This window comes from Lottia gigantea (genome assembly GCF_000327385.1).
Source record: "Lottia gigantea unplaced genomic scaffold LOTGIsca_19, whole genome shotgun sequence".
NCBI lineage: Eukaryota > Metazoa > Mollusca > Gastropoda > Lottiidae > Lottia > Lottia gigantea.
Window position 1 is genome coordinate 1,570,950 of NW_008708358.1, and position 25,219 is coordinate 1,596,168.

Consider the following 25,219-nt stretch of genomic DNA (forward strand, 5'->3'; position numbering starts at 1 on the left):
TTGACTATTCGAGTATTATTTTAAAATTGGGTAAAAACTTTTTAAAAAAATCATATTCCTGCTTTTACAATCTGATAAAATCGAAGTTATGCTATGCTTTTAGATATGAAATAGCATAATGTTATGTTAATTCATAAAGCATTTTTTTAAAAGGCAATTCTACATATAAAACAATACTAATTTGCACACATTTAATTTTACCCATAACCGTAAAGTTCAGGTCCTTCAACCCTAAGAATTAAAACCTTTACAGCATTTTAATATATCATGCCTCTATTAATACCCAATTTTTTCTGTAAATCAACAGCATTCTGTTTAAATCTATTTTCCATGTCATTAATGGTCTTTACTTCCTCTGCGAAAGTATCTATATCTCGTGGTCTTTGAGTAGCTGATTTGATTCTGGATTTCAGTTCAGATTTGGCTTTTTCTTGTTGAATGAGCAAGGATTCGTCAGCAATGCTGTTTCTGTTCTGTCTAGTGTCCTGTAGAGAACCTCGTCTATCAGGGGTTGTTTTAGCACTAGGTTTCCCCGAAACAGGTCTGGTTACTTCATATTTTATTGAACGCTCACTTTTACCAGACTTTAATCCTAAATAAAGATCAAAGAAAAAATTTAATAGCAACTTTCTGCTTTATTATTATATAGTAATATTATTTAACATCATATCAATATTTCCAAGTCAAAACACATTGGCTTCATGATGAAACTAGTGATATCTAATTGCTGCAAAATTCAATCAAAAGTTCTTGAGAGAACTACAAATTCTTTTATCCATCTAAATAAAGCCACCTACCTGTTATTGCACTTTTAGGTCTGGAACGTAGCTTGTCTTTCTCACGAAGTTCACTAGCACTACATGGACGTTTTTTCTTCTGGAAAGCTTTGGAACCAAAAGCATCTTTAGTGTCAAACAGATTGGTCTGAAAATAACAAAAAAACTTACTTGAATTAAACATAAAATTTAGTAAGAATTTGTAAAATAAATCCCATCTTTTATTGGACTAGGGCTCGTTTCCTGCTGACAACACATGTTACAGATATTAATGAGGATTACTAGGTTTTGGAAATGGGGGGTTGTGTTTCGATTAGAATCAATAATATCATGATAGATATGAAACTTACTTTAGAATATCTTTGAGAATCATCATATTGTCCATTAGATTTCTCTTCATTCTGGATACATTCACTTATTGATCCTCTTTTCTGAAAACAAAAATTAAGTCTGGTATTTCTCTTTTAAATAGTTCTATCAATATCTGTTTTATCAGATGACAGAACTCAGGTTTAGCTACCTTTAACACTTTTCAAAATTTAAATATGGATAAAATATTAATCTAGAAAATAGTCTCTGTTCAGTTATATATGCCTAATGTCCAATTTTGTTAAATTAACCCCTGTTTCCAATGAACATGTCCTGATGATGATTGTTTATCATAAACACGTGTCAACTATCACTCTTAAAGATTTATGCAACATTTCAACCCTTTCTCCCAACGTCATCTGGCACATTAGAATAATAGCACCTAAATAAAGGTAATATAACTCACATGATAGTCTGCTGTGTTTTGTTGACGAGACACTGATTCAGGATTACCAGTAAATAATAAATTACCCAGTCCAATATCAACTTTATCAACAATATCTTCTGCTATTTTACCTGGTCTTTTAGCTGCTGATGGACATTTCCTTATTTTACCTGTTGGTGGTCGACTGTTAGGCTGAAATTATATTAGGAATGTTCATACACTAAATGCATAGGATTAAAAGAGTATTTTCCTATTAAATATTATTGGTTAGGTAATTCCATGTGATGATTAAGATTCCAACCTGTGGAAGAAGGCTAATAACTCAAAATTGAGATTGTTTTAACTGCTTAAAAATAAGAAATACTCTTCAGAACAATGCAAACATTTTTTTTTGTGCTAAAATTGCATGTTGAATGCTGATGCTTTTTTTACATATATATTATTAACATACCTTAAAACTTTTCATAAATTGTTTATCTACATTTTGTAAAGAATTGGTGGAGTTTTTATGTAGAGTTAACTGAGCCATCTGTTCTTGATGAGAGTTGAGTATTTCATCCATGTAGACCTCTCTATAGTTTATATAATGTTGTTGACGTTCTTTTATTTCTTCTTGTACTGCCTGATATTCTCTATCTAATAAACGTAATGACAGTCTCTCCCAATTCATCTTGGCTCTAGTCTACAATCAACAATAATAACACTTTAAATAAACACAGGACTAGTAGCTTTTCTGCTCTTTATACAGCTAATAATGAAAAAACTATTCAGGGCACCATTTGGAAGAATCAACTTAATCTTTTCAAATGTGCAGATATTTAATTTATATCCATTAATAAAAAGTTTAAAATCTACAGCTAGGTCCACTTGACATTTTGGATCTCAGTCAAATCAGCAGTAATAACACATACCTGTGGGTTGTTTTGATCTTCAATTTCTTGTGCTTCAGCTGGGACTGGCATTCCTACAAATAAAATGGAAGAAATGAAATTCACTGTATCTCTTAATACTGCTATCAATCGAAATAGAAGCTTAATGTACTAATTGCTTTAAAATTTTTAATTGACAATTGTAATCACCAATTTAGTTAATCAATGCCACTCAATGAATTAAATGGATCAGTCAGTTCAATAATCATTCTCATGTATCATTGAACTAACTGAGTTGAGGTTTATCTTCCATTTAAAACTACTGATTTACCTATATTATTTAATATGAAAGAACATTTAAATTAAGAGAACTTATGGCTTACCTATGATGTTTGCTACATGAAACAGAGCTACATTATCACCCATCCATGATCTACAATATACAAATCATATCAAATAAAATATAATTACAATGTTATTTCATAAGTTCTAAAACAGATTTTTTTGGCTCTTAAAAGCATCAAGTTATATGACAGACTTTTTGAATAATTTCAATTCCGTTTCAACGAAAGTTTCATAAGATTACACTGTTCATTAACATTGCTTATTTAGCTTCAAAGACAGCAGAATAGAGAATATATGACTGCTTCTTTGACAAATTTCAATATAGATAGCACAGGATAATAACTTGTATTTACCTTTTAACAAGTGAAATAAGACATGACAGTTGATTAGCTATTTGATTTTTTTCATCTCGTGTGTGGTTGAGATCTTGTTTTAAAACTTGTATAGTTTGTAACAGGCCAGTGGTGGTGTTATTATTCACAAGGGTAGTGTTATCTTTTAAATTTGATGAGGTACTAGGCATGGTGGCATACTGAAAATGAGAAAAGCAACATTATATTACCTCAGGCCTAGTCTGCATAAGCTTACATATGAATTTTAAGTCAATTAAGGAATAGTAATTATTGCTTGAGTTTAATATGTGGTAAACAAAGGTCACATAGTTTTATATTGAAAGATCAAAGATCACACTGCTGAACACAGAAAAATGTCCCCATAGAAAATACATTAGAGATGACCGATAAAATTAAAAGATAACCACTGCCAGTCAGTTTGAAGAAATCAAAACAAAGTTATATTTCTATTAGCTGTCCCAGACTCCAATTAAATGTGAAATTACCTTTAGATATTTCTACTCCAAACTATGTCCAAAAAAGTAAAAGTATGGGAAAGTTCCAAAAGCATACAAATTAAAATTTTCGTTATTTTACATTTTTTTACAAATTTTGGCAGCCATGTTGTTTACAAATTGTTGTCAAGTACAATGACGTCTGCGGAAAGAAAACGAATAAACATTCACACCTTCAAGGTGCACTCAAGCTCATACCCATGCGGTAACTTTTCGAAATTTTTGAGAATAAAAATGAATATAACATAAATCAAAACTTCAATTATAAAAGGGATAAATATCAATTATTCGGTTTTATTTTTTAATTTGCACGGAACCTTATTTCGATTATCCAGCTGTACAAATATGACTGGATAACGTCGACTTTAGTTGTGGTTGTGGATGCAGTGCCCTTGATCTTCAGGATGGCAGCTTCCTTGCTCAGAAGAAAAGCAGGGAGTTTATTCAGATTGTCCATAGAATCTGTTTCGAAAAGGGTAATGACATGTACCATTAGTCTTCTGGCTTGACCTTGACAAAAATTACCCCGCCCTCATGCTCCAAAATTTGGCCATTCACTTTACAAACGGAGCCGGTTTAGGCCTATGTCATACCAATCATAATGATCATATCACTGACAGGCAGTGACACTGACAGTATTATTATGACTATATACAGGCAGAGAGTATCTTTACTAAAGTATTGATCAAACTGTTCACTCTGATAGGCTTATTAATAATAAGATAGTAAAGCATGCCACTTAGTTTTAGAGGGGTAAGCGTACTAGAGGCTTACACTACAGTGGTTTCCCCCCTGCTTTACAAATTCCTCCCCTAGTGATTTCCTCCCTTTTCATTTTCCACCCAAGTGGTTTCCCCACAGAAGCTTAGCTTTTAACTCCATGTGCCAGGTAAATTCCTTGTAATGATATTCAATAAAGTGTAATTGCTGCAGTCTGCTATATTCAGTGACTTAGATGAAAGTACTTGCTTCAATATGAAGGTGTGATATGAGTTGAAATATATATTGATGTAGAGGTAAACTACTTATTTTGTAGAATTATGGTAGATTAGGAGTGAAGGGAGGATATTTAGAGAAAATATTATTAGAACCTAGCTATATAGGAAGAACAAGATGTCTATCAACTGTAGTTGACGTTAAACCTACAGATAAACATTTAAAGAAGAATGAAGATGGTGGAGTTGTCGTGGCACCAGAAGAAAATCTGCCTAATGAAGAAGATTTATACAAGTAAGAAAGTTATATATTTTGAATAAGATAATGCTGAATATGGTATCAATATTTGATGACTCTAGGTTAAACTATATGCAGATTAATATAATATATTAATAGGTACAAAGTACAAGTATATTAGGTATGTAAAATGTCCTGTGACAGGCTGTCACTTGCTGATTAAGTTGGACCACCTATTTTGTAGTTTTTATACAAAGTTTGCTATTATATGCAATTGATAGTAATGATAGTAGAAGTTTATTGTCGTTTTTGGTCTCTTGTAGTAAGTTTCAAATGATTCATAAATTCTCTTTGACTATAAAAATTACCGTACTTAAGATGTGTTTGAACTTGGTAAACTGACTTACTTTCACCAAGACTACCAAGTCCATTCTTATAATCACTTGTAAAATAAATTTATTTTATTAATATGTTTTGTAGAGAAAGATATATTCCTATAACAAGGCGTTCTATAATCAGACGTCTGGTAGAAAAAGAACAGTTTCTAAATGACGAGGAGAAAAGGAAATTTACAGATTTAGCACTGGCTTTAGATAGTGCTATTGTTAACAAATATCATGGAATTCTTCAAGAATTAAAGGTAGGAAGGGAATGATAAGTTCTTCTTCAATAAAACTGAAAGTTGTCGAATCTGTCTCTTTATAGTAATGGACAAGTGAATTCAGCTAATTGTGTATAATTATTTGAATGTAGTCCTTCCTCAAAGACTATTTATGCCTATTTCTAAACCTGTTTTTGAATGATATCTGATAACAGAGCCTATTGCCTTCCTTCCTATTTCTAGAATCTGTTTGACCCAATCAATCCAGATAAAGATACCATCAAAACGAGAACACTGTCTCGTAGAGAGAAGCTAGATAATGAATTTTGGTTGTTAGAGAAACTGGCTGATATAATGGAGAAGGCCAACTTTCATGAACTATCCGACAGTACAGTAAAATGGAGTCTAGCTGAACATGAAGCTAGGGAAGGTGTCCGGGTATGAATTCATATTTTACTTCTTTTTATTTAATTGAAGGGATTGTAAGGAGGTTTGCTAAACTTTTTATGTGTATTGGGGACGCTGATTGCATTGATTCGCACCATTCCAAAATTTACTAAGTAACACAACTATTAACTATTGGACCATGTGATTGAAGACTTGTTTCTTTTAAGAAATTAATTTGAAGAATACATATCAATTCACCTTAAAAATCTTAGAAACAACTTTTCTAAACTGCCTAGGACATGATAATAATGTCTGTAAAGGCTGCAATGACATGAATTTTTACATATTTTTCAACCTAATTTAAAATATCAATTTAATATCTATTATAGGTCAGTGTCAACCCAACTAAATATGATGTTTTAAGATACTGGGCATTAGGAAAAGAGAAACCTGAGAAGGAGATCAGTTTCATGGAAAAATTACGCAGTAAAATTCTACGTCAACCTCCGAGGAGACCTCTAGAATATTATAAAAGAGTTGTCGTGGCTATACGGTTGAAAAAGGACATGAAATTAATGTTAAAAGCATTCAAAGAAGTTCCAGTTAATGCGTTAGAAATGTTATTACCAGATGGAACTATTAAAATGAACACTACTGATAAAGGTATCCTAGTAACGTCTGGAGTAATCGCCGGGGTAGGCATTATAGCTAAATTAGTCACTGTTTTAGCTGATTTAAATGTTGATTGGATGTTAATTTTTACTGCTGTAATGGGAACGATTGGTGTACGATCGTGGACTGTGTATAAAAATCGTAGAAATGCTTATTTAGTGGATGTATCTAGGACTTTATATTTTAAAAATATAGCCAATAACAGAGGATTGCTGACATTACTAGTAGATAGAGCAGAAGATGAGAGTTTTAAGGAAGCCTTACTGACCTATACTTTCTTACTAACACAAAGATCAGCACTTACTAACCTTAGAGAAAGCAAACTTCAAAGTTCTGCAGATCTTGGTGAGTGATTTATTATTATAGATACTTGAATATATCTTGGTGAGTGATTTATTATTAGACACTTGAATATTGTTGGTTGATAAAAAAAATTCCCCAAATTTGACATTTCAAACTTAGTTGATGTATGTCCGAGTGGATAATTGTATGGAAGAAAGTCTGAGCCTCTATGTAATTAATTAAAGGTTTAAAAACTTATTGCTACCAGTGCTCTGTCATAATTCACCACAATGCACACTTCATGGTAATTATTTACCTAATAAACAGAACTCACTATTCCAGTTACGCTCTCTATATATTTCAAGCTTGTGCTGATCAATCACATTCAAATCATAAGGCTATTTGTAAAATATAATTCGAAATAATTTCAGGTGGACTAACTACATTACAATTGGAAAAGATGGTAGAAAATTGGATTGAGACCACAACTGGTGTAAAACTAGAATTTGATTCAACAGAGGCTATCACATTATTAAAACAGTTTGGTTTACTTCATGAAAGGGGAGATAAACTCCATGTCCAGTCCATTCATTCAGCATTGAGTTATCTGCCCCTGTCACCTCAGACTATCGTTGCCCGAGCACGAGAGGCTGATATAGGAGAAGGTTATGACCGAGATATTTATCTTGAAACAGAAGAAGAGTACAAGGAAGAAGATAAGAAAAGTAAATCAATCGGCTGGTTTTAATGAAAGTTTGATGTCTAAAATTTGGTAGTGAAAAGACTTTCTTTTGCAATAACAGATCATGTTATCAGCTAGAGCCAACATGATGTGTGGCATAGTGAACTACAACAATAAAATGATTGAATTTGTATGTAAATGTGAAGTAACATATCACCTTAAATATAGTTATTTCCCTTGAATTGTTAGCCCACCTTGGCTAAGGATTTGTTGTATTGAAGAGTAGAAAGTAAATTTTCTCTGATCTCTAAATATTAACTATATGGCCCTTTTGTTTTGATTTTGCCTTTGCCTTAGACATTAATTCTGCAGAGAATGTCATGATATTAGAGATTTAGTTTAAAAAAATTATGGAGGAATGATTTGTTTTATAAGAAATCTTTGTTTTCTGAAATGTCCTAGATATTAAGATTAAGCTATGAAATTATCTCTAATGATTCTCAGGTAAATTCATTTTAAAACCAATCAAATTTGAAGAGAGAAAAAACTATATCATGAAATTTTGTGTAAAAAAAATCAGACATTGTTTTGTGAAATAGAAAAGGTTTGAGCACTAGTGTTATAAAGTAATAATAAATTTTGCAATGAATTCATAGTTAATTGTATATCCTAGATAACTTTTAGGCATTGCATATTTTATAGGAAGTTAAGAAGTATTTATGAAATTAGAATTAAGCAATATATTTGTTTATCATTCATGTCCAACTGGCAACCATAAATGACTTTTTATTAATGGATATCTGGACAACTTGAATTAAATTTTTTCAAAAATCCAAAGGTCAAAAGGGAAATATAGAAGTTTATGAAGGTATTCTTGGCTTTACTTGAAAATAGAAAGATGACAGCAAACTCTATGATTGATACAGAAATGTTAATATTTTGCCTGATAACGATTATGGTATGTAAATTTGTGATATAGTGCTTTCTTAGTTACTGATGTGTTATATATTTATTCTAGAATATATATAATATGCAATAAAAATAATTATCAATCAATATTTTCCTGTGATCTAGAGACAACAAGTGGTTTCAACATACATTTTTAACCCCCCAATCTGTGGACCGCTCAATTGTTAAGTTTTGCACGGAACGAAACCTGTTTAGAACTCACCAATCAAATGCCACTGAAATTTCCCATGAAATTGGTAAACAAACAATTTCTTTTGACAAATAAAGACAGACAACACCATGCAGTGTGCAATGATGGAAAAATTTTGCCAGGTCAGAAGCACAAGTCTAACATGCATAGCTAGTATCAACCCCTTTTGTCATGTAACCTTCTCCGACCTACATCACTGAATTGGGAACTAGGTTGAAAAAGTGAACTCGATTGAACCCTGAACATTGAGATTAGTGAGCAATGTCTAATTCTCTAAGCCACCACTTCTCCTGATATATAAAGAAGGAAAAGGTCTAATAATATTAACTAAATGATTTATTTCCTGATTCTACCATATTAAAGCAGTTTATAATAATACAATTCTCTACTCATACACTATATTTCACAGTAGAATATATTAGTTTAATACAATTATCTCAGCAAATATATCTAGTTAAAGAAACCTTCTACTTGCTATATAAAAGATAATTGAACATGATCATACTACTGATAATAATGTAAATTGTTGAAACGTTGTCTACAATAAAACTCAAAGTTGAATACCATTATACTGTGTTCTGAAATTTAAAGTGATTTCTACCCCTAGACGTAGCATTAAGATTATGATGTGATACTCAAAAGTCATGAAATTTACATAAAAGATGACTAATTTATTTTCTACTCTTAATTAAAACAGATACAAATATAATGATACTTGAGCTTACAATACATCAAAATGAGTGTTTAGGTGATGCATGCAATGCTGCTTCTTAATCAGAATTTTGATGTTGAAAATGGAATAAGAAGATATAATATAAATTATATGTTGAAGTGAGTTGCAGAGGTAAAGTAAAATTTTGAAGTATGGTGAAATATCTGAGAATAGCTGACTGGAATGTAACAAAATTTACAAGTATTAAGCTAATAAATCTAATTAATTAAGAATTTTAATTCTCTTTTGGCAGTGAATATGAGTATAATATATATATTAACATGGTGTATTGTGACTCCTATAATACTACTCTCCTACTAGCATAACTAGTACATGAAGTTCCAACACTTCATTTGAAAATTATAATTTGAATAATTCATGCTGCAGTTGATAGCAAAAGTCATAGCTTGATTGCAATGCTACTAATGTTAATAAATGAAAATAGAGATGCTCTCAGTAAATTTCAAAAACAGTTTTGAGGGAACATTGCAATGCCCATTTTCACCATGGAAAAGTGTACTGCCCCTGTGATTTCAAAATGGCCTTTTTTTATTTTACAAAAAGTCATTCAATACTAACGCCAAATGAATTTTGTTTCAAGTGAATTCATAGAATGAGCAATATTTCATGGAATCGACTGCAGCATGGATTAAACATAACTCCTATTAATAATAAATACCAGTATATACAGATAATAAATATATCAACAATGATGTCTAATATAGCCTACCTATTATAATAAAATACATATCAAGGCTACTTTCAATTTATATAATTCAAATCTTCACTAGATATTTTACTTGATTTTTCCTCATAAGTGATGTGTGTTAAAATAATGCCCATTTATTGACGGATGAATACTCGTCATTGCTGTACAAAGAATGTGCACGTTTGAGTTTCTTCTGACTTTAAAGGGGCCACTTGAATGATAACTTCTGCACATTCGGAATTTTTGCTATCAACAGAACATTCAATAAAACAAGTTGGAACGGAGTTCAGAACGTGTTGCACGTTTGCCGAATAGAAAGTAGGTGCAGACAGAATTCAATATGGTGGAGAATTGGAACAGAACCTGTCGGGAACTCTCTAATCAAGCTCCACCCATGATACATGATAGAACTAACACATACGTCCAATTATAATTTTATACAATAGCAATACATTAAGTTTGTTAACTTTGAATGGGCATACTATTTTGAATTCTAACTGTTTTGATTCTAGCCTAATAAATATACATGAATATATAATGAAGTATATGAAATCATGTTGAAGTTATATATATCACATAATGATTCTATCATTATCATCTCACTAACAATAAATTATAAATATAACCAATTATTTATTACTATAGTCAAGTACAGATATTGGTGGATGTCTGGTGACTATTCAAAACATAGCCTACATGTATATATGGTAAAATCAATGATTCATTAGGTTGAGGGTCCTAGAGGGGCCACAGTATTGTCAAGGGAGGCATAACTGTCCACTTTATTCTAAGATAGTGTAAATACCATATTCACAGAACAATCCCATTCAGACTTGTATGGTATTCATGTATTTAACCTCAATAAAACTATATCAACTGCTAATATATATGTTTTGAATCATACCAGAGTGCACAAATATCTTTGCTTGACCATAGTTCTATTGGTCATGGAATGTCATCATTATATACAAATATTTTATCCTCCATCCCATAATATTATATATAATTATTATACAATTGGTATAATAGTAAGACTATTGCATTATCTCTAAAAAAAAAATAAAACCCTATGATTATTCAATGTTTTAAGGAGCCATGTGCACCCTGTATGGCCTAACTTCTAAATCAGGCCACATAGTGCAGAAAAGTAGGATGTCAAACTCCAATTATTTCATTTCTGTAATGTTACAATTACATTTTTTTTCCACCTAAAAATAAGTGGACTGTACAAATATCTTGACTTGACTATGATAGACATGACATCATATCAATAATCATGATAAAATATCGATAATCATGACAAAATATCGATAATCATGACAAAATATCGATAATCATGACAAAATTTTAATAACAAGAATCATGACATAATATCGGTAATCATGACATAATATCGATAATCATGACATAATATCAATAATCATGACATAATATCGATAATCATGACATAATATCGATAATCATGACATAATATCGATAATCATGACATAACATCGATAATCATGACATAATATCAATAATCATGACATAATATCAATAATCATGACATAATATCGGTAATCATGACATAATATCGGTAATCATGACAAAATACCGGTAATCATGACATAATATCAGTAATCATGACATAATATCAATAATCATGACATAATATCGATAATCATGACATAATATTGATAATCATGACATAATATTGATAATCATGACATAACATCAATAATCATGACATAATATCGATAATCATGACATAATATCAATAATCATGACATAATATCAATATCGATGACTTATATACTCAAAGTAATATATTAATTGTTTATAATAGAATTAATTGCATTATCATTGTAACTACAGCAGATTTCCCCTATCATACATCTATTATTTACATTGCTATATTTACATATCAACCATCAAGGTCAAACTTAATATCATTAATTGATGGATTCTCGTTATCAACTCATTAATCTCTAATTAATTAAGCATCAATTTGTTATTCTAGGTCTACAATTGTCTAGTGAATTGACATCCTTCTCTGAATAAAATTGCATCAAGCGTTTGTGACCTTCAAATCTTGTAACTATCCTTAAGCAGTCTTCATGAATCTAACTACTAGTAATTAAAAATGGCCTAACTCTAATTATGTGAAATAAAGACCCAAATCAATCCCCATAATTGCCGACTGTTCCCCTTTAAGACAATTCGTTTATGCAGTTGAATATAAGAAAGAAAGATTCTCTATCTAAATCATCTAATAGAATATTCTTAAAGATTCAACCCTCACTCTCACCTTTATTAAGATTGGCAATGATAGCCTGTTTCCTTAGAAACTCCATACATAATTCACGGCTCAAACCAAATGCTCTCATATTACATGTAAATGTTCTGTAATAGACAATAGATAGGAATTAAACACATTGGAATAAATCCATCACAATAGACATACCTTCTTACATACTAAATCTTTCAATTTCAAACTTGTCAATCTACTGTCCTAGGTTACTATCTAGCAAGTCTGACTGTAGGGTAATGGCGGCAATTTCTTTTTAAATGACAACCAAACATTAGAGGTTTTGTATATTGTTTTTAATCTAAATTCATTCAAACACCCCTTTAGTCTCATTTGGTGACCCTTTGTTTCTGGCAAACTGGAATAACAAATGTTCAAAAGAGCACATGTTGCACAGTTTAAAAAATTCAGTAAAGTCTTGCTTTTCAAACTTGTCCAGTTTATATCATAAGACAGAACCCTCACATAACATGAAAGAACGAGCAGTGAAAATTGTTTTCGATGAAATAATGTACCAGGAAAATATTGAAATAAAACAAGTCCCATAGTTTTGGAATCCTAAAAACATGCAATACATCTAGCATTTAACTGCACATTACATGTAAGAAGGAAGACAAGAGTACAAATTGTAAGTTGGTTTACATGTAATATGGAAAGAAAATTGTGAATTCAATGTAGACATACTCAACCAGTCCTTAGAGTATTCATGAAATTTACAGTAAATTTCCATTAAGTAGATCTAATTAAGTTCTAAACAAATAGATAAAATCTAAATTATTGATCATGTTTATCCAATCTTTTCTCCTTTAGGGCAGTATTCTATCATAATTCTATTAATGAGAGTATAAATATTTCTACCGTGTTTAACTTTAGTAAGAGGTTAACCTGATATAAGAGACTGAGGATAATTGATAAGGGAGTTTGGTTTAAAGAAGATGGCAATAAATTTATAGGATAAATCTGCTCAGAAAAGTAGTTTGGACTTAAATGAAATATCAGTTTTTTGACTATTGTGATGAAGTTTAATTCACTGACTGAAGAGAAGTGTTCTTTTAGTAAAGATTTATACCAATCTAAACTTGATAACAATATGTACAGGGCCTAATCAGAGTTAAAATAAATTCACAAAATAATCAAAAGAAGATGGATCTTTAATGATATTCCAGTAGAATTACTAGGTATTATTACTAACGATGTTTAAAGGATTTAAAATACATGTTTAAACTAAGGAATAATCAATATTCTTCAACTATTCCTTATAATCAGCTTTCTATCTGACTCTTACTATACTCTTTTTATACACTTCGCATTGTGCACTTTTCAGTTTGGTTGAAATGACATGGAGTTTTACATCTTATAGACTTTCGCTCTCCAGCCCATAACAACAATGATTCAAAGCAGTATGCAATGAGGTAAATTCTGTACTATTTTTCAGTTTCAAAATGTCTTAATAACAAGTTATTTATATCGGGTGTCCCCAAAAAAAATATCCCAAAGTTCAACGGGTAGTATCTCAGCTGTTGGTCAACTGATCTCTTTCAAAATTCTCACAGATATACTTCCAGATGTCATTATCAATCCCTAAAAATATGAATGTCATCGAATAAAAATTGTACAAGTACTGCCCCGAATGAAATAGCATGTCAAAAAATACAATATCACTATTTCAACTTGTGTCAATATGACCTCCATCTTCTTTGACCACCAATAGCAAACGTTTTTTCCATTCCAAGATGCCATCAAGACGGGGTTAACAACAGCTAAGATACTACCCATCGCACTAAGGGACACCCGATATATTTATATATGCGTAACAATACCAGTTTCTATCGCACTTGAAAAATCTTCAACTACTTCAATGGATCTAAGATGCCGACAAGTCTCGGTTCATTTTGTTTTGGAATCAATGATAGCAGAATGAAACCAACAAGAAAATAGGATCATACAAATGAATAAGAAAGCAAAATTCAGGTATTATAAAATCCTCGAAAGTGTGAAATATATTCTATCATTGTAATTCCATTTATCAATAAGAGACAACTGAATGGAATATTTCTAGCTTGCGGCATTATGTGTAGATAAACCATTTGATTTGTTCAATGACAAGTCTAATACCAGTCTATCAATAGAAGTTAAATATTCTAAACTCAAGTGAAAGAGAGAAGTCATGAATACATGTTTAGTTCAGGGACCTTTTTCTCGAAAACTTAACGACGATAAAATCCAGGTTTTAATCAATACAACAATCTGATTGGATAATAAAACTTTATTTAAAAATCAATTTTAGTCATGGACTTGTCAGATGACATGAACAATAAAATCATAGTAGAGGAAGTATTGAATAAAACCCCCGAGGATCCAATCTATCAGCTGGTCTTGAGCCAAACGTCCTGGTAATGGTATTTCCAACAATAGCTGAGAACAAGGAAGAAAATAATCTCAAGTACTGGCATCAATTTAGCTACTACTGACAATACAGCCTATGACATCATGAGACAGCACTCTAAATTACTGAGCTACAGCCTTCCCCATGTCAGTCCAACCAGCAGGAAACAAGATGCAATGAAAATTACTGACAGGATGGGAAATAAATTGCTCAATAAGAATGAGATTAACCTTTCTTCATGATAGTTAAATACAACTGTTTTATATCAAATCTTTAATTCTCCTTTTCTACCTCATCTTACTGCTATTTTCAAATCAATAGTATTTTATTTATCAAACTTTGTTGTTAATGATAACCCCCTTGCCATGTTTCTCTGAAAACTATTGGCTATTTTCATCTAATGACCTTCCATTACCGTATGTTAGGTTGAATATGTTACTGCTCGCAAATCAATAGTAAAGGGACTGGGTCAAACATATTATCCTCCTGAGAACTCTTGATACTGATAGAACAATTACCTTGTTTCTCTGACAATATCAGGGATATTTCCATGTAATAGCTTTCTATTTGGAAACATCTATGCTTAGTGATTTCTTATCATGGATTTTTCGAAAAGGGGTTCATATTAAGCACGAAACAAATTTCAAGACCTATATGTAGTCTTTCCTTTCCAGGTTGATTCAGTTAATTTTGAAAAAACGGATGCCTTTTGTCAAGGATAAGCAAGTGAAAAAAATCCTCAAGAACCTCTGTTGTTATCCTTCAAACTATGGATGTTTCTTTTTGGTGAAGTGTTTATTTTTACTTACCCTAATTGTCCAAAAGTAATATTTTCTTGAAACTGCTTATCATCACTTCTTATATCTGTTTCTTCATTACTAAAAATAGATATATTACAAGATTTACTACAAACATCATATTTAATACTTTAAGAAAAGAGCTCTATGTTAAATGATTTACTACAAACATCATATTTAACACTTTAAGAAAAGAGCTCTATGTTAAATGATTTACTACAAACATCATATTTAACACTTTAAGAAAAGAGCTCTATGTTAAATGATTTACTACAAACATCATATTTAACACTTTAAGAAAAGAGCTCTATGTTAAATGATTTACTACAATCATCAGTTATAAGTATGTTCTAGGAGGGAAATCTGAAAGCAATTTAAAAAATACATTAAAGCATTATCGAGATATGATTAAAACTGTAGTCAACCATTGGATTAATATCTTTAGCTCATAGACTTAATCAAACATCTTCAATTATGAACTCATCCAAAACACAAAACACCTAAGAATTCAAACTAAAAAAAAAAAACGTTTTTACATTTCTGTTAAATATTTACAAGCAAATATGATGATAAAAAAAACATTGTCAAAATATTCAAAAAATGTAATTATTTCATCTAAAACATCTTCAACCATACAATTTGTTTAAACACATTCATGAAAAGAACATTAATTCTACCTAACAAGTTACAGTGTGATCATTTATATCCTTCCACTCAAACTTAATGTGTCTGCTTTCTTTTAAATGTCTTTTCAAATCACAAATCAAATTGCTTCAGGAAAACTTTTGAGTTGACATTTTGATAAATGAATTGCAGCAGATAACAAACTTCAGACAGCAATTACGTAAGAGAGAGTTACTGAATTCTGGCTCCTCATCCTTCTAGTTTGACAATTCTCTGGGTTATTGGTTCCAGATATTAGTACCCAATCCACTTTTTCATCCAATCAGCATTGGCTAACAAATGGCTCACTTAATGGTTTTAGAAAACATAATCATGTGACATTTTGTAAGTAAAATAGATCATATCAAGTATTTTTGTTGTTAAGAAGTAGGCGTAGAGACCTATACATAAAATCATATCTAGAAATAAATTGTCCATATAAAAGGAGCTTGATTTAAGATTTAAGACTGAAGAAAAATATTAGTATTGGTTGCTAAGTTAACTAAAGAAGCCAAAACAATTAAAATAAAATTACAGATGCTGTACAAAATAATATCAAAAAAATTCATTAGACCCAACCCAATTTTTGCTGAAAATGACTGAAAACAGAGAATTGACATCTTCAACACCCTAGATAAATGGTGTATATGTTCAGAGACAATTCAAGATGTAATTTAGATTAAACAAATTACTATTGAAAACGCTAACTTTTATTTTAACGTATTTTTACACTTCAAAGTAAATTTGATTAAAAACTCGAGAAAAGTTGTCTTGACAACAAGGGAAAGTAATTAATCTCTTTTAATGAAGCGGAAAACATTTCTTTACTCGCTTTGTTTCTTTAAAAAAACAGAAAAATCTATCAGTCAATGTTGTACATCAGATCAATCACCTTAGATGATGTTTTGGAAATATTGTAAAAAATTGTCGTTTCTATTAATGATCGTGTAGAAGGCTGTAGGAGGGACTACTAAATTGTTTTGGTGGGGCTGACAGTAGAAGACATTTAAGAACGTGACGATACCAAATTTGAGAGAATGGGGGGATGGTGATCATGGCTCTCTTTGGCTGCCCAGAAGAAATGCCACTGATCAAAATTACAATTTGTTCAGAGACTCTCGATGACATTAATTTTATTCTCATTCTCTCATTCGCCAGAACATCTGATGCTAAGAATGAAAGTAATGAAACAACCATTCTTTATCAGGATAACAACTTAGGTTCACACAGATCATATTATGTACCAGCTAGTACTCGGCCAAACCTCATGGCTTTGATCTTTCCTAGATTATCTGTGCCCTTTAACAGCTGGGTTGATTGTTAATGGTAGGCGTACAAATAATCTAGGCAAAAGGATCAGTCAAAAGACTAGCTTCTAGACAAGATCATTGAAAACCTTCCTTGTTTCTTTCCATAATATATTATACAATGTATTAGACGAATATTAGTTTAAGATGCTAAATTGTGTCAGAATAATTCATAGTAACTAATTCTATACATCTATACAGACATGACAGACTCCATTATTTCTAGAACCGTTACACCCAGACTTTGTACTAGCAAGTAAACAAGTTTTAATGGTTCCTAATACATTATTCCATTGATTTTAACACTTCAAAGAAAATTTCAAATAATAGATTCCTTCATCTATTGTTTTTATTTTTTAAATCACATTTTTTTAATCGATATTTTTCTTTTTTTTTTCTTTTTTTTTCCTTTTTACTGTATTGATACTAGTTTGAACAAGTTTTTAATGACAACATACATTCTATAATAGCTTGTTTTATCCATATTTTTTCCAATTTTTCATTTTTACTTTATTGATACAAATTTTACTTTTAATGGTATTACTTTTAATATGCCTTTGTTTCAAGAACATATTCGAGAAATATTGAAATAAATAAAATGTACTTTGATAATTTCTACAGCGTTTTCCTGGTATTATGACAGAAAATACAATTCTGATTCAGAGAAAATAAATATACCAATAAAGTTGGTGTGTGAACTCAACATAAGAGAGATGCTGAATTGCGAAACCCAGGTGTTCCAGTAGAGTTAGTATGATGTCGTTCTATGCTAGTGATACAAACATATAAATATTAAGAGCTCAAATAAAATGATGCATTTGACCCAATAATAAATATATCATGTGAACAATATGCTATGTTAACTCTCCAAAAGGGATGCCGAGTTGACAAACCAAGTCCTATAGTGGCCTCATGTGTTTCAGTAGAGTAAGCAATTTCCTGCCTCTCTCTAGCCAATCCAGACACTATACATATTTTAGTGGAGCTCAAATTTAGTATTGTTTTTGGACTTGATTGCTGAATAATACAATACCAAAAATAAAACAATATTGGCTATCTGGACTCTCGCAGAGTCGCATCAGGTGTTCCAGTAGAATGAGTCTGTCTTGAATCACTAACGACACTTGCAAGAGTACTTATCACTACTAGTCACAATAAGATTATGCGTGACACAGTGCAGTCTGTACCCAGTAAATAAAAATAGTCCAGACTAGCTAAATAAATCTTTTCCTCATCATCCTACAGTCAATACAAGCTATAATAACTGTATCATTAATGCACTGCCATGAGCAAAACCAATAACATAATCTTCATTATAAAGTTAATCACTTTAGTCTTGGTCATCATGACATTACATACTGCTTTCATTATACACACCTTGTTGTCCAGACACATTTTATGTTTGATGTCGGTACTTATTTGACCATTATTAATAAATCTGCTCATGGCCGTAGCATAATGGAGGCAAATGAAACAATGTTCAAACTTTAGAAGTGACCTTTTTCATTATTTTGTATTTTCAATCCACTCAGATCTCTTTTGCCTGATTTTCACATGGATAGCGCTACCTCTTTGCTGCTTACAAGACAGCATGCTCTAACTCCAACGATGAAAAAAACAGTTCAGTTTAGCCTCTTATTTATTAGATTGACAACAACTGTATAACTTAGGCCCTACTCGTTTACAACCAATCTGAAATTGGATTCCGAATCCGTGTCACTCGTTTAAAACGATTTGCCCTGAATCCAAATCCGGATTTCGAAACCGTGAATCTGCCTGCTAGGTGTCATTCATAGGGCACTTATAGTTTTAAATTAGTCTTGCTTTTCGAATCTGTTTCACTCATTTACAACACAAATCTGATGTACCAAACCGGTTTTCAGATTTTTTGTAATGGAGTAGGGCCTAACTGATTAAATTGAACTAAATCAGTATTGATTATTGATCAGTTATAAACTGATTGAATCATTGTCCATTAGTTATAATATAATTGGAACTGCAGTAATTTAACTGTCATATAAATAGACTCTCCGGTAATTTCATGTCATTATACCTCTTTATGTTTTAAACTATAAATAACATTTTAAATTCGTTGTGTAATGATAAAAAACAGGTTTAACGTGCAGTTAATATTGATCATAATAGAACTACATTCAATTCAATTTGTCACTTTGTTTGTAATAAATAGAAAAGAAAACTCCATTAGTTTTAAATCCATTAATGGAACATGGTAGTTGGTGTATTGGGTAATCTCCAACAGAGTTCCATTGTTTCTTGTAATTTCATTTCTTAGCCTGTTGTAGGCTGCTCAAATTATCAACTGATGCTCCCTAAGGCCCAGTTAGAATTGGTAGGTTTAAAAAGGTTAGAGGTCTACTTCACAATGTCAAGCTGTTATGAACTTCCATCTTATACCTTGACTGTAATGGCCACTATTCTTGTATCATGGAATGCAGCAATTTGATTGCATTTTACAACAGCGAATAGAGACAATCAGAGCCCTCAACAGAAAGGCTGTAAACATTATGGCTTTGTGATCACATACTTTTTGTCCAGGCTTGATTGGCTGTATTAGATAGCGTACAATCCAATCAAATCGCTTCATTTACAAACTTTCATGATAGAAGAAAGATGACTATTGCAGTCAAGTTTGTGATAACTATCCTAAATCGTGCTATATCAAATAAAGCATTTTTATTTGTATTTGTAACTTGACATTGTGAAGATGGTATCTAGGTATGTTTTATGGGTTTATGGAATTATATCAATTATAAGCTTATATATTACATCCAATGTTTAATCACCCAATTCATTATATTGTGCATGATATCTCCCTATTAAATGATAACACGGAAATTACTTGGCCTCGTACCATGTCTAAGTATCAGGAAAATAAAAGTTCCTTCCTGGTTATCATGTGAATGAAATGACTGATAGCTAAACGGTTTGGATAATAAATCTGTCATGAGTTTTCCCTCTAGTTATATTAGAACTATAGAAGTTATTGACTGTTAAGATTATAGTTGACACAGCTTACTATGATAATAGTTGACCTATGAACTTTGATATTTACATATTCTCTGTAATCTAATGTTCTTCGGAATCTTTGACCTCTTTTATATGATTGGAAGATGTCAAAAAGTTATTGACAGAAGGAAATTTGATTTAAGTGAGAATTCACAACATAGGCAGAAGTCTTTGAATGGCATTTAGCAATTGAAACGTTGCATTAAACTTTAACCAGTCATTGTTGTTCAACGAAAGCACATATAAAACTAAAAACAAAAGGTTATTTTGAAATGTCAGCAATATACGACCTATTAACATTAAAAACAAGTGCACATATTACAGTATACAGTATAGCAGAATATATGCATTTGTTATTATTGTTAACAGGTTAGGTTATACTGTATGTATAATAATTGGAATATCAAGAAACGTTTAAACATAACATGAGTTCAAATGTACCGAAGACTTTCTAAACCTCAGGCGTGATCTAATTACATAAAACTAAATCAAAATTTCCAACTAGACTTGTTAACAGTATAAAAAGCTTCAATAATGGCCATTAGAGGGAATCAAACATTGATGGAAAGAGCTAGAAATACACACAATGTGAGTTGATGCCAAATCTGTTTCATCTTTAGTTAATGACTTTGATAGAGCAAGTCAAACGTTAAAGAGACACAAACATTGTGTTGGCTTCTTCTATTTATTGTACCTTTAATAGAGAAGAGCAAGGAAAGGACAATAACTGAAAATCTGTACAATTAAAGAACATAACCAGGTATCATGAAAATCTAATGAAAACTGTAGTTTCTATCGTGTTCAAGTGTTCAACCTAAAAGGGACATAAATATTATGTTGGCTTCTTCTATTTATTGTACCTTTAATAGAGAAGAGCAAGAAAGGGCAATAACTCAAATTCTGTTGATTGAAAAACTAAACATCTTACTCACTCAAAACTTTATATGGTGTTCACAAGCTTAAACCATTTTTGGCAATAACAAATAAAAAACTTTGAAATTCAATTTTCTCAGAGATCATATACATGTCTTAACATTACCACTTTAAATCACAATATAACACCAAATTGTAATCTGTATCACATTCAATTGCAGACAGGGCGAGGGCAATATACTTTAACATTCCAATTTGGGAAATATGAAAAGACTTACTTCTTTGGAACTGGTTTCCGAGATCTTTCACCTTGTATTGCGTCAAAGAAAGCAGCATTCCAGAATCTGAGAGACTGCCAGACAGGTTGGTCTCGTAAATAGCTGTAGAGAAAATGTTTATATGTTCCTCCATTAGGATGCTGATCTGAAAAAATAATAAAACTATACGACCAAGAAGTGGAGTGGAAATTTGGCTCCTGAAAGCACTGGCATGGGCATCAGAAACAGCAGATGACAGTCTAAGTATATCAAGTAGATCATATTCATAAGTAATAAACTATGTGGACTCTCAAAATGGTATCTTGATTTGATGAACCATGATACTTGGCAGAATCAAGTGTACTAGAAGGGTAAGCAGCCCTGTCTAAGCTAGTTAGCCGTGTCTTTCTGAAGACTACAAGAGTATCTGTTATTTCAAAAGGTCTTGCTCTGACACAGGGTATATTGAATAGTGGAGCTGAAACTCAAAGAAACAAAATAATATAGGACAAAGGTAGCTTTCTGTAATTTAATCAAAATTTATGTGTATTAAACAGAGTAAACAGTGTAATCTGAGCTCCTTAATCAAAAATCAAAGCTTTTCTGTAAACAAATCTTCCTGACAAAAATCAACTGCAGAAATCTAATCCCTGGTAATATTGCGAATGATAAAAAATTTTCCTTTTAAGTCTTTTTTAATTCTCTCTTATACATGATTGGCACCATTAAAAAAAATATGGTGTCATTAAATCGCGGCCAATGAGAAGATTGCTTTTATACTGCATCATTACCAGATCTATTCCAACCCCACTGAGTTTTATTTTCGCAATACTTTGATGGAATGGGTTAAAGTTAAGTGGTTCAAAGACAATCTCAACCTGCCTCCGGAACTATTTATTGTGGAAGATTTCATGATGGTAATAGAACTCTCTATACAGTGATATCTTCAAGCATCTTAAGACATTAGATGTTAAAAGATAATGATATATATTATAAGAAATTTTCTCTAAAATTTTAATAATGTATAGAAAAGATTTCTTGCAAGGATGTTGGCAATATCCCATTTGAAAAGATTAGTGTCGAAAAAACAATCAAAAAGGATTACAATATAATGTCTCATTCAAAATACAAGATGATTTTCCCATGTCAGTCCCTCTGACCTGCATCACTGAGTAAGAAACCGAAAAATTCCCACATAAGAGAGCAAGGTCAGTCCAACTTAGCGAACGCAGACAGAATTCTTAGATAATGTAATTTTGATATTTATATCACAGTAAATGCTTACCTTGTAAATAGAATGTAAAACACATATTCATCAGAGTTTTGGCGGGAGAATAATCTTCTGCTTCATTACATTCAAATAAGCAGACGGAGAAATACTGCACTAATCTAAAAAATATCTGTTCATCCACCTTCTTACTGTTCACTCTCTGAAATTATATGGTATTATCAAATATTAAAACAGAACTTGAAATATGTTGTCGATAGGTTCCTATATTATAATTGTTTTGGGTTGAACGTATTTTTAAGCAAAATATACAGCTAGTTTTTTCATATTTTCAAAATAACATCTATCCAGATATTAGAGTCAGTGCTAATCAATGCTTATTAACTTTTTCTTGGTAATTATTCTAGTAAGGTATCATTTATGAAAAAGATATCAAACAAAATGCACAATATAACTGTAGGGTATAATAGAAAAAAGAAAAATACAGTCTTTACTGGCATTTGAAGGAAAGCTAAGTAAAACTCTAGCAAGTACTTATTCTTCTTTAGTGCCCTATCAGTAATTTGCTCTCTGTACATTATTACAAAACTCAACTTCAGTATTTTCCAAGTAAAACCAATCATATCTGTACTTGAAGTAGGTCATGGACTATTATTACTAAAGAAGATTGGTAGAATATCAACGTTTCCGAAGAATAATACTTTCCTAAGCAGATTATTTCTGTTCATTAGAAAAAAAAACAGTCAATAAATTTCACGCACTTTACTATAGGAAAGAGACTATTGATAAATAGACGGAAACATTTCTCAAACTACCAGAGTTTTGACATATTTAGAAACAGAAGCTATAAATGGATGAATGAAATATTTTCTACATGAAGCAGTTAAAATCAATGTTCTACCATTAGTTAGAGAAAGGGAAGGGCTTTAACAATAATTGATATATTAGTTAGTCTGAAACACTGGACGTTGGAGTTGGAGTTCGAGAAGCCGGGTCAGCCTCATTTCTGGGGGAGCCATGGCTCTCTTGGCCTCCCTGTAGAAGCTCTGTCAGCCCTGTGTCGGCTTTCACCCCTATTCACATTAATATATATACTCTATTATTTTAGAATTATTTAATTTATAATAAGTATTACTTTATAATTGAATTTCATTACTTTATAAAAATCACGTTGATGTAGCTGAATTTTCACCTCGGCATGTGCTTTCGTAACTTCAATTTTATATTGTTGTTACAACCACTCTTCCCTATCTGATAGTATCACCAAGTGAATCAAATACACAAACCTTTTTTAGCATTGAGTAAAGCAAGACAGTCATGGTGCATCATGGGACAGTGTTTCTGACTATACTATAATTGTTAAAGAGATGATTTATCAACATTAGTACAGAGTTTTGGACTATAATTATTAAAGAGTGATCTATAGAGAATATGACTAGAAAACTAGTTATAATTATTAGTTTTTATCTCTACTCTATATTTACTCTAATGTAGGAGTAATGGAGCCAATAATTTCTAACATGCTCCATAAATTAACTGATAACTCTTCAGAATGAACAAACCTTACAGAAATATATGAATTCAATACAATACAACATTTTTCAAGTTCTGTTTTAATATTTCTTAATCCAATTTATTATAATTTTAACAAAAATTTAGTCCATAACCCTTATCCTTATGCATTGTGCAAGTAAAGGAGCCAATTATTTCTAAAGAGGTCCATAAATTTATTGAATTTCCTCAGAATGAATAGAATGCAGAATCGAAAAAAAAGGCAGGCACCAACAAGAGAGAAAGAAATGTGAAGAAGGTTTCAAAAAGATGTATGTAAATTTGCTTGTGTATTCTATCTTTCCTCAATGTTCTTCCGATCTTTTTTACAGTAATAACCCTTTAGATTAGAACTATGTACAGCTAGAGTAGTATATGCTGATGGATAATAGTCAGTACCCAATGATAGACTGCAACAAATACTCATATCTGTAACTTATTAAGGCTGCCTTATGTATCTGAGGGTAGAGTTTAGGACTACCAATAGATAGCTGAAGTATAATATATGGAGGAGATATCATGTTATCTGAGATGAAATTAGTAATAAGAGTCATAAATACAGAGTAGAATAAGAGCCTATATAATATCAGTGCTGGTATAATATTGATATGACTCATATATCTATAAATCTCATTTCCTCTCCAAACCTTCACCATTTATCAGTTATTTCATTCAGAATCTCCCAGTACTAAAATCTCTATATTAGTATGCTTGGTTGAATATTGACTTTAGACAAGATAGTACTAGACACCCACGCACATGGTCAGGAGATCAGATGTTTCTCTAACAATGAAAGGGAGTCACGAGAGAGTGTATCTAATTTGTCAGATGTGATGCTTCCTATAATAGTGTTCGGATGAAACCAGATCGCCATT

At 31.3% G+C, this 25,219-nt stretch overlaps 3 protein-coding genes across 3 annotated transcripts; 1 reads left to right on the plus strand and 2 right to left on the minus strand.

Annotated features, from left to right (window-relative positions):
- Positions 1 to 257: 257 nt before the first annotated feature.
- Positions 258 to 3,690, minus strand: LOTGIDRAFT_231384 (hypothetical protein; the record flags this gene model as incomplete). Its single annotated transcript, XM_009052758.1, has 9 exons — positions 3,583 to 3,690; positions 3,098 to 3,276; positions 2,783 to 2,832; positions 2,442 to 2,494; positions 1,982 to 2,212; positions 1,552 to 1,722; positions 1,127 to 1,207; positions 798 to 924; positions 258 to 592 (listed from the first exon to the last, which is right to left on the minus strand). The coding sequence occupies exons 2-9, from the start codon at positions 3,265 to 3,267 to the stop codon at positions 258 to 260; spliced, it is 1,218 nt and encodes a 405-aa protein (XP_009051006.1). The 5' UTR covers positions 3,268 to 3,276; positions 3,583 to 3,690.
- Positions 3,691 to 3,977: 287 nt separating this feature from the next.
- LOTGIDRAFT_231385 (hypothetical protein) lies at positions 3,978 to 7,454 on the plus strand (the record flags this gene model as incomplete). Its single annotated transcript, XM_009052759.1, has 6 exons — positions 3,978 to 4,067; positions 4,628 to 4,821; positions 5,245 to 5,404; positions 5,609 to 5,803; positions 6,142 to 6,769; positions 7,138 to 7,454. Exons 1-6 carry the CDS (start codon positions 3,996 to 3,998, stop codon positions 7,452 to 7,454), a joined length of 1,566 nt encoding a protein of 521 aa, XP_009051007.1. The 5' UTR covers positions 3,978 to 3,995.
- A 3,548-nt stretch (positions 7,455 to 11,002) lies between these two features.
- On the minus strand, positions 11,003 to 24,112 carry LOTGIDRAFT_159106 (hypothetical protein; the record flags this gene model as incomplete). Its single annotated transcript, XM_009052760.1, has 6 exons — positions 11,003 to 11,016; positions 12,256 to 12,350; positions 15,451 to 15,519; positions 21,587 to 21,731; positions 22,851 to 22,995; positions 24,080 to 24,112. 6 exons carry the CDS (start codon positions 24,110 to 24,112, stop codon positions 11,003 to 11,005), a joined length of 501 nt encoding a protein of 166 aa, XP_009051008.1.
- Positions 24,113 to 25,219: the final 1,107 nt, after the last annotated feature.